Raw genomic sequence first — 11064 nt, 5'->3', positions numbered from 1 at the left:
GGCGGGATGAAAATATTAATGGGAATAGAATGAAAAAAGAGCCGACAAAATCGCGCGGAAACACACACTTTGGGTTTTTTTTTTTTTCATTTTATTTTCTTCAATAAACCAAGTGCGATGCGCATTTAAGGATGAGCATACTTTTACTTACTAATATTATATTATTGTTAAAAAAAATCCTTAAATGGATATTAATGATGATCAACAGAGCAGTTTTGAACTTAACTCCTTTACTGATTACCAGCAGAATGTAGTATAATCAATCTTATTGTATATAATTAAAGCTTAGAAGTACATTGCAACAACTTTATGGATATAACCCTCAGAAACACTAGAAAATGGAAACAACAATGAAAAAAAAAAGGTGTCTATATAGCACCTTCAACGACCACAAAGCTTTTAGGAAAATGAGTGTTTTGGCGAGTGAGCAGGAGGGTGAACTGGGGCATGGGTAGGAGGGTGATGGTGGTGGCCACCATGATGACGTGGGGGGTGAGTAGATAAGTGGTTTGGAGTGTCAACCGGGGGTTCAACAGGAGTAGGAGCAGGAACAGGAGTCGGAGTGTCAACCGGGGGTTCAACAGGAGTAGGAGCAGGAGTCGGAGTCGGAGTTGGAAGGCAGTAATGGTGGTGGTGGTTGCAAAGGTGGTGGTGAGGTAGGGTGTGAATCTGTAGGTGGCTTCTAACGTGAGCTTGGGGCTCAAAAGCAGCTGGAACAGGAGCCGAAGGGTGATGGTGGTGGTGGTGGTGATGTGGGGGTCGAGGGGATGGAGTAGTAGAGGGAGGCTTGGGGTGATGGTAGTGAGGTGGAGTTGCTATCGGGGGATGAAGACGACTGTGTTCAATAATTTCAAACTCTTGTGCAAACACTGTGACAGTGCTCACTAAGAGCATGAATAATGCTAGAGCTTTGGCCATTGCTCTAAGCAAGTTTTGAGAGAGAGGAAGTGATGTTGTTGTAGTGTGTTTTACAACTATAGGGCTATTTATAGGAGCTGATGAAACTTTCCTATGCTTTTGTTCAGATAAAATTAAAGGATAAAGTGTGTGTCATTTTAAAGGATGTAAAATTATGTTTTTTTTTTTGTGATAACAAGTTGTGTCATTTTAAGTGAGAAAAAGAAATAAATTATGGAAGAGAGAGAGTGAATAAAAAAAAAATAAAAGTGTAGATCTCACTCACTTTTTTATGAAAGTAAAATGACACAAGTTATATCGTTTAAAAATGACAAATATTTTTTCCAAAATTAAATGCAAAAAATTATTACTTCTCGGTACATACTAAAGGAGGAGATTATTTAGAGTTAACCGAGACCACCATTTTTTAGGTGTCCCTTAGTGTAAACAGGAGCGTAAAATCGAAAAAGAGGAAAAATAACAAGGAAAAAAAGGGAAAGAAAAAATTAATGATGTGAGAAGGAGTACCAAGAAATTCAGTGGTCATTTACCGTATTAAATATTTCCTTAAAGGAGACTGTTGTTAGACACGGTTAGAATTGAGAATGAGAGAGCAGATTTGTTGAAATCATAAGTAGCGTTGACTAGTTTAATTGTAACATTTTATATTAATATATAACAGATTTATTGAAATCAGAAGTACTGTTGATTAATTTAATTTTATTATTTTATATTAATGGGAGTGGACCTCTCGTGTTGAAAAAAATATGATATGATTATGTGAGTAATCATAATCATACGAAGGTGGATCAATTGTATATATTAATATATATCACATTTGAGATCACAAATACTGTTGACTAGTTTAATTGTAACATTTATACCTCATTAATTTAATCAGTTTAATAAAGACTAGCTATTAATTTTGTGTGAAAAATAAATACATTCCAACACCATTATAAATGAAAATAGAAAAAAAAAATACTAGTTTTGAATCTTTGATTAATAGTTGCTATAACATTTTCTCAATAATAATTTTTATATAACAATTATTATTTAGAAAATATTAATTGCAACAGTTAATCAAAACTAGTATTCTTTTTCTATTAAATTTTCACGAGATCGTGGTTAGAAAAAGAAGAAAATAAAATTTCAAATAAGAACAAATAAATGAAAAATTAATAAAATTTAAATTTTTTAATTTTCACATTTCCTGAAAATTCTCATTATTATTTATTTATTTATTTTACACTATCATCTATTTTTATAACAATAAATATTTGAAGAGTTTGATTACAACAATTAAATAATATTTTAAATTCATAAAATGTTACGATAATCTATTTCTATGTGTTTCGTTCTCTCACATAGAGTATTGGATTGAAAATAATATGAACAATTGCTTAATTGATTGTCACAAAAAGGAGAGTACTAGACGAGGAATACTAAACTCCAAGATCATATAGCAATTGAGAGAGCTAGCATAAATCGACTGCATTACTGGCTGCCATGGATCTATACTTAGCCTTTGCTGAATTCCTTGAAATGGTAGTCTGCTTCTTAGCTTTCCAAGAGATTAAAGAATCCCCAAGGAACACACATAATTAACTCAGTATTGATTTTCTATATTCTAGACAACCAGCATAACGAAAAGCTTAAGCTGAAGATTAGAAGAAGAGGGAAATAACAGGCCCCGCCCTAGATTCCTTTAGGCTTTGTTTGGGAGTTTGAAAGGGAAGGAAAGGAGGGGAATCCAAGGGGGAGGGAGGGGAAGGAAGGGAAGGAAATTGGAGGGTATTCCCTTCCTTTGTTTGGGAGTTAAAAAAATGGTAAGGGAGAAATTGGAGGGTCAATAAGAAATTTTTACAATTTTACCCTTTTTCTAAAATTAATATAATTATTATATTTCACAAATAAAATAAAATTTAAAATTGCTAAATAAAATTTAAAATTGCTAAACAAAATTATTTATGTATTGTTCAGACTACTAAAAAAGATCATATTTTCAACAAAAATCCTACGTTGAAAACGACAAAAAATCTGTCAAAAAAATATTTTCCGTCGGAATACTTTTCATCGAAGACGATGAAATTTTTAACCGATGAAATATTTTACAAAAATAAAATTTCAGTCAAATTTTTCCACAGAATTTAGTTTTCGTCAAAAGTTTTGACGAATATGATTTGTTAAATATTTTCGACAAAAAAAATTCCATCAAAAGATTTGATGGAAAAAAGAATTCCATCAGAAATTTTGACGAAAAATTTTTCGACCTAAATCTTCGATGAAAATGTGTCTCAATGAAAATTTCAACGGAAATATTTTTTCAAAATTTTTGAGGGAAATGTTTCTGTGAAACTTTAGACAGAATTTAGATTCTGTAAAGAATTTTGACGGAATATTTTTTTTTGAAATGTTTTACAAAAATGTTTTTCCTCAAATTTTTTTACGGAAATAATTTTCGTTGAAAATTTTTGACGAAATGTGTTCCGTTGATAATTTCGATAGAAATGTTTTTTATCGAAAATATTTTTTTTTCAAAAATTTTCGATAGAAATGTGTTTCGTCAAAAAATTTGACGAATTTTTTTTCGTCAAAAAGTATGACGAAAATATTTTCGTCGAAAACTTTTGATGGAATTTGGATTCTGTTAAGAATTTTGACGAAATTTTTTTCGTCAAAATTTTTTACAGAAATATTTTTCGTCACAACCTTTTACGAATAATTTTCAATGGAAATGTGTTTCGATAAAAATTTTGACAGAATATTTTTTACTAAAATATTTTCTGTCAAACATTTTTGACAGAAATGTGTTCCGTTGAAAATTTTGATAGAAATATTTTTTTATCGAAAAACTTGACGAAAATATTTTTCGTCGAAATTTTTTGATGCAAATGTGTTGCGTTAAAAATTTTGACAAGAATTTTTTTGTCAAAAAGTTTAACGACAATATTTCAGTCAAAAACTTTCGGCGGAATTTAAATTCTGTAAAAAATTTTGATGTTTTTCTGTCAAATTTTTTTGATGGAAATGTGTTTCTTTGAAAATTTTGATGGAAATATTTTTTGTGAAAAATTTCGATGAATATGTGTTTTTGTGAAAAATGTTGAGGGAAATGTTTTGATGAAATTTAGATTTTGTAAAGAATTCTGACAAAAAAAAAAAAATTCGTCAAAATTTTTTACAGAAATATTTTTTGTCACAAATTTTGATGGAAATGTTTATCGTAAAATATTTTGACGTAATTGTTTTTCGTCGAAACTTTTCGATGGAAATGTGTTTCTTCAAAATTTTGGACGAAAATATTTTCGTCGAAAGATTTGACGGAATTTAGATTCTATCTATAATTTTGGTTTAATTTTTTTTCCGTAAAAATTTTATGTCTGTAATTATGGCAAAATTTGTTCCGTCTTTAATTTGGTCTTTAGTTTTGAGTGAAGTTTTTTGACGAACATGATTTTCATCAAAAATTTCATCACTATTTTTGTCGAAATATCTTTCGTCAATAATTTCTGTCGGTAGTTGAGATTTTTATAATAATGTAACATTTAAAAATGATTCACATTATGTAGTTTTTACATTTTAATGCTAAGGGTAGATAAGTAATTTTTAATATTTTTCCTCTCAAACCCCCCAAATTGGAGGAACTTAAATTTTAAGAAGAATGATGGTTTTGGAGGGTTTAGTAAAAACCCTTAATTCCTTTCCCTCATTTTTTTTAACTCACAAACAAGGAAAGAGCTTCCTAAAACCCTACCTTCTCTTCCTTTCCCCTCCAAAAACCATCTCCCAAACAGAGTCTTAAGATACCGTAAGATATGATGAATAGCATGAAGACGAAGTGTTACTGGGTGGGAGACAAACTGACTCAGCCTATGCATAATATAGGTAATGTCGGGTCTAGACTGTTGAGATGTTCAAGTGTGATGAGTCCCACATTGGTTAGTAATGGGCTAAGTTAAGAGTATATAAGTGGAAGGACCCACGAACCCAAAGCCTTAAGATTTTGGGTTGAGACATAGTGTCGGATCCACTTGCTACGGTTGGTGTAGCCTTAGCTCATTGGTGGTGGCCCCTCGCTACGAGCTTTCCCCTGGACCCGCCTGACATAGACAAGGTGAAATGTAACAATCTCCCAACAAGGTTTCTGTATTGAGAGCAATCTTACATAAGTTCACTATCACAACTATGTAGAAGTAACTTGGGATCCATTGGATCAACAACAAATTCAGAGGCAAGAAAACTAGTGTCTTCTAATAATTGGAAGATATAGTGTCTTTGAGACAACACTATTCCTCTTTTAGAATGAGCAATCTCCATATCCAAGAAAAATTGGGCTTTAATAATCTCAATTCAAATAAATAAGTTAACCCAATCAAAATCTAGAGTCTATTTCCCGAACCTCGACAGTTAACATCAATACCAAAGTACTTAGTTGATTTTCAACACAAAAAACAAAAGTACTTAGGGGATGTTTGTTTGATAGTATAGGATAAAGTTTGATAGTATAAGATCTGATTAAATTTTAATACAATCTAGCGTTTGACATAGTATTGTACAAGATAATATATTATATAAGATAATATCATTCAGTGTTTAGTATTAATGTACTGTATAATAACAGATAGAATAAAAATAAATATTTTGATCAAAAATATCTTTTAATAAAGAATTTATATAATTCTTCCAAATATGTCATACAATATTAATTTTTATTGAAATCTATTGATCAATGTGTCCAAAAAATATATTAATTTTAATAAAAATAAAAATCTCCAATACTTTAAAAATTTATATATTGAAAAATTATTTTTTTATTTTAATACATTAATATTAAAATAATATATTAATTTTGAGAATTGTACTAATTAATACATCAATCTCTTATCAAGCCTAATCTCACCCTCTTAGGTATGATTAAGTTATGCATCATTTATTTATAAAAAAAAAAAGGTATGCATCATTTTAATGTATAAAGGGATACTGCTATATAAGCTTATGCTATACGATGGTCACGCCAAATAACTAAAAATATAATAACGTATAGTATAAACTTATACTATCAAGTCTTATACTTCACACCAAATAAGCCCTTAGTTGACAACAAAATCAATTTATCTTGAATTTGGTGTTGTTTCTCAACTATATTAAATGAGCTCATTAAGTGATATATTTATGGGGGAGAAGAAATTTGTCTCCTCATTACACAATATACAGGTGGAATCCATTGAAAAGAGAAAAGAATATATATATATATTGTGTCAGCAGGAGACAAATTTTTTCTCCTATAACACGAGAAAACTATTAACTTATATTTGAAGGTTTAATAATATTTCTCATTTTGTATGAGATAATTTTATGTTCTATACACACATAAAAGAGTGTGGGGACTATATGAGGAGAAGAGAGAGAGAAAAAGTGAAATATGGATCTCATATATTTTTATGTGTATGTAGGAGATAAAATTTATCTCTTACGACATAAAAAACATTATCCGCATATTTATATTTATATAAAATGGAAATTTTAATAATACATCACGTACACCTTTTTTTTTGAACGCAACATCTCATTTTTTTTAAAGTAATATCCAGATTGTGATAAAATTAAAATTATGAACATACATTTTGTGACTTTAAAACAAGTATATGAATCTAAATATTTAGTAAGTATAAGAAGATGCTATCTGAAATTAATTACGTTAGATCAGAGATCCCTCAAGCTATACTTTGTTTTTTTTTACGGCACATTGTTTTCACGAAGAGGCATCTATGATATAAAAAATTTTACATACCAAAATAAAATAATAATTTTACATACCAAAATTCTTTGGTTACTGATAAAAAAATATAAATGTTAAGTTAAATGTAAAATATTTAATATATTACAAACTTAAATAACTGTATTTTTTTGTTTTTAATTGTTAATGAGTAACTAAATTTAAGGATGAACATGCTTTTATGAGGGAAATTTTTTTAACTCCAATAAAAGATTAGTTTTACTTCACATATCTCAGCTGTTGATTTCTAACCATTCAACAATTATAGTTTATTGAGTTATCTCTATTAATTAATTACTAATTTTAAATAAAATACAACCATCAAATGGATAGAAATTAGTAGCTAAGATGAGGAGCACGACTTCTTAATCTTGTTCCGGAATTAAAAGATCATACCTTTACTTTTATTTACTAATTATATGTATAAAATCACTTAAAAAAATCCTTAAATGGATATTAAAAATAATTAGCATAGCACTTTTGAAATTAACTCCTTTATTGATTGCGAACAGAATGTACTACAGCCAATCTTATTGCATATAACTAAAGCTCAAAAGTACATGACAATAACTTTAGGGATATAACCCTTCTCCGAAATACTAGAAAATGGAAACAACAATGCCCAACAAAAATAACATAGGTCTATAAAATAACACCTTCAACTGCTACATAACTTTTAGGGAAGGGAGTGTCCTGGTGAGTGTGCAGGAGGGTGAACAGGGGCATGGGTAGGAGGGTGATGATGGTGGTGGGTAGGGGGTGTAGAAGGAGCGTAAGCAGGAGTTTGAGGGTGATGATGGTGATGGTGGTGGCCAGCATGGTGATGTGGGGGGTGAGCAGATAAGTGGTTTGGAGTGTCAGCAGGAGCAGGAGGGTGGTGGTGAGGTGGGGGGTGAATCTCTGGATGAGGAGCTGGAGCAGGAGTGGAATGGTGGTGGTGATGGTGGTGGTGGTGGTGGTGATGTGGGGGGTGTGGGGATGGAGTAGGAGAGGGAGGCTTGGGGTGATGGTAGTGAGGTGGAGATGCTACCGGGGGATGAAGACGACTGTGTTCAATAATTTCAAACTCTTGCGCAAACACAGTGATTGTGCTCACTAAGAGCATGAATAATGCCAGAGCTTTTGTCATTTCTCTAAGCAAGTTTTGAGATAGGGGAAGTGATGTTGTTGTGGTGAGTGTTTTACAACTATAGGGCTATTTATAGGAGTTGAAGATGAAACTCTCATGTGCTTTTGTTCATATAAAATTAATTTCACCCAGGAAAACGATTACGAAAGACAGTTAGAATTCAGAATGAGGGAGCACATTTACTTAAATTAGAAGTACTGTTGACTATTTTAATTATGACATCTTTTTATATTAACATTTACCTCATTTAATAAGTTCAATAAAGACTAGCTATTAGTTTTGTGTAAAAAATTAATATATTCTAATACCATTATAACTGAAAATAGAAAAATAATAATAGTTTTGATTCATTGTTTCTATAATATTTTCTCAAGAATATTTTTATATAAAATTTATTGTGAGATTATGGTTAGATAAGAAAATAAAATTTAAATACAAATATTAACTGAAAAAATGTAATGAAATTTTAATTTTAAATTTTCATGTTTCATGAAAACTCACATTATTATAAAGTTGTGTTAGACATAAAAGCCCCTAGAAACAAGAAAGAAGTTCAGCAGTTAACAGGTATATTAGCTGCTTTGACTAGATTCTTGCCGAAGTCGGCTGAAAACGCGCTCTCATTCTTTAATTTGTTAAAGAAAGAAGTTGAACATAGATGAAACTCAGATTATGAAATTGCATTTGAAAAGATCAAGAGATGTTTAGCAGCACCACCAGTTCTATCAAATTCTTTTGTGATTCCCAACTTGTCACTTCGCAAATTGATGGGAAATATCAAGGTAAGGGACCTCTGCTAATGAAGTATTTGAATAGAGTAAAGGAAATTATAATTGAGTTTTATGAAGTCATAATTACTCATATTCCTCGAGGAGAGAACAATAGAATTGATATTTTATCCAAATTAGCAAGAACAAAGAACTCAGGTAATCACAAAATTATGGTCGAGCAGAGCATAGCAGAGCCAAGTTGTGTGATGGTTATTGCATCATCAGAAAATCGAAGGCAACCAGTTGTTGCTTATCTGGAAAGAGGAATATTACCAGAGGATTCAACCGAGTCCAAAAAATTAATCCGAGATGTAACTATGTATGCAGTAATTGAGGATCAATACAGAAAAGGTTTACATTCTCCAATGTTAAAGTGTTTAAACCCGAAAAAATCAGTGTACGTTTTGGCCAAGATATATGAAGGAATCAATAGTCAACACATGGGTGCCAAAGCCTTGGCTCGAAAAGCACTTCGAGCAGGGTATTATTGTCAAACTATGGAGACTGAAGCAATAAATCATGTCAAGAAATGTAATAGTTGTCAAAAGCATATCAGGATGATACTTTCTCTTCCTGAAGAACTAAAATATATCTCGGCTCCTTGACCCTTCTATAAATGGGGAATTAATTTGTTGGGACTATTTAAAGCAGCTAAAGGGCAGTTAAAATTGTTGATTATAGCTGTTGATTATTTCACAAAAGGGATAGAAGCTGAACCCGTGACTATTATCACCTCGGCTAAAGTTGAAAGATTTTTTGAAAGAAATATCATTTTCATATTTGGAATTCCGGCCGAGATAGTAACAGATAATGGAACCCAATTTACTGATAAAAGGTTCCAAGAGTTAATGACTGACTTGAAGATTCGACATCGCTTCGCATCTGTTAAGCATCCTCAATCAAATGGCACGCCGAAGCTGCAAATAAAATAATAATGGATGAACTTCGAAAACGAATGGAAGATGCTGAAACAAGTTGGGTTCAACAACTATATTTCGTCTTGTGAGGATACAGAACAAGCAATGAGACAGCAATAGGAGAAACTCCATTCAGACTTACTTATGGATGTGAAGCCATGATCTGGTTGAAATAGGAGAGCCATCTTGGAGGAGAATGGAGACTCTTAAAGAAAAAGAAGAAAATAATAACGAAGCTCTGGCAGTAGAGTTAAATCTAATAGAAGAAGTCAGAGTCACGACACATTACTGAGATATGGCAACCAAACAATTGATAGTGGCTAGATATAATGGAAAATTAAGACCAGGGTCATTTGAAAAAGATGACTTGGTACTTCGAAGAGCAGATATTGGCAACAAGACTTCTAAAGATAGGAAGTTGGCTGCAAACTGGGAAGGCCCTTACCGAGTAAGAGGGAAACTCGATAAATGAGCTTACATCCTGGAAAGGTTAGAAGAAAAACCTACTAAATGAATATGGAATGTGAATAAACTGAAGATGTATTACAGTTAAGATCCAAGTTCCATGGAAAGTCTTTTCAAATATTTTTTCAATTTCTAGGTGAATTATTTTTGTTTTGGTAGGGATTGTCTAAAGGCGGCTATTGATAACACATATTTTGTTACATTTATTTATTACTCTTGGTTGGTATTTTTAGGTTTTATTTGAATTAAATAAAGGTCTTTTGGGTCAAATCAGAATTCTAGATTTTAATTGGGTTTAATAGATTTTCGTCATAATTTTCCAGATTTACCCTACTTTCATATTTTTACCATATCTCACTCTCCCGATGTCCGATTAACTCTTTTCTTGCTGCGTTTTGTAGATAACAGGAAGGGCTACAATTGCTATTTCAGCTACTGAAGCCCAATTCGGACAGAAAGATGGTAGAAACTTGAGCCCAAGATGGACGTGTTTTGCTGGAAATTTATTTTGACGATTGGACTTAAGTTATAATTTTGAACCCAGTGTACATGAGGCCCAGAGCCATTATTTCTGTTTTGTTTCCTTTTATTTTGGGTTGGATTTGTAGAGCCCGAAGCCCAGCTTTATTAGGGGTTAAAAGGGCGAGAGTAGAGACCTTGTGGAGAATCATTTTCGTTTGAATTTGAATTTTACAATTTTGAAATTAAAAGAATTTTTGTTTTTTCTCTCTCCTCTTTTCTTTAATCAACCCAAGGGTTGAGGATTCCATGGTTGAATCCTGAAGACCCGCGCCTCATTTTGAACCAAATTTGTTTCTCTTTCCAACTCGATTTGACATCGCACGATTGTGGGTGTTCAATCTGAGATATGTGATTGCGTTCTTAGGAAAGAGATTAACCATTGGATTTAATGGTTAAGTTGATTAACCCAATGAACTCAAGTCGAACGGGTTGATACTCCGCGATTGCGTGAGTAGACGCGTCGTATTCGACCAAACGCAAAACGATCGCTTAGAGAGGGTTCTCAATTAGAAATAAGGATTTTGATTCAATTAAGATCAATCACGATTTGGTAATTATTTGTCCAATGATGGATATCTTTGGAAT

The 11064-nt window shown here is 31.8% G+C and overlaps 2 protein-coding genes across 2 annotated transcripts; both read right to left on the bottom strand.

Moving 5' to 3' along the window:
- Positions 1-399: 399 nt before the first annotated feature.
- On the bottom strand, positions 400-918 carry LOC133287855 (early nodule-specific protein 2-like). Its single transcript, XM_061485532.1, has one exon. The coding sequence runs from the start codon at positions 916-918 to the stop codon at positions 400-402; it is 519 nt and encodes a 172-aa protein (XP_061341516.1).
- A 6434-nt stretch (positions 919-7352) lies between these two features.
- LOC133287854 (uncharacterized) lies at positions 7353-7805 on the bottom strand. Its single transcript, XM_061485531.1, has one exon. The coding sequence runs from the start codon at positions 7803-7805 to the stop codon at positions 7353-7355; it is 453 nt and encodes a 150-aa protein (XP_061341515.1).
- Between the last annotated feature and the right edge of the window lie 3259 nt (positions 7806-11064).

Source organism: Gastrolobium bilobum, unplaced genomic scaffold (assembly GCF_033153095.1).
Source record: "Gastrolobium bilobum isolate Gb01-03AN ecotype WA unplaced genomic scaffold, APGP_CSIRO_Gbil_v1 utg12072, whole genome shotgun sequence".
NCBI lineage: Eukaryota > Viridiplantae > Streptophyta > Magnoliopsida > Fabales > Fabaceae > Gastrolobium > Gastrolobium bilobum.
The sequence above is the reverse complement of the archived record's forward strand: the minus strand, read 5'-3'. Positions and strand labels throughout refer to the sequence as shown.

Coding starts and splice junctions, on each gene's coding strand:
- LOC133287854 (XM_061485531.1), bottom strand. CDS start 7,805: ATGACAAAAGCTCTGGCATTATTCATGCTCTTAGTGAGCACAATCACT.
- LOC133287855 (XM_061485532.1), bottom strand. CDS start 918: ATGGCCAAAGCTCTAGCATTATTCATGCTCTTAGTGAGCACTGTCACA.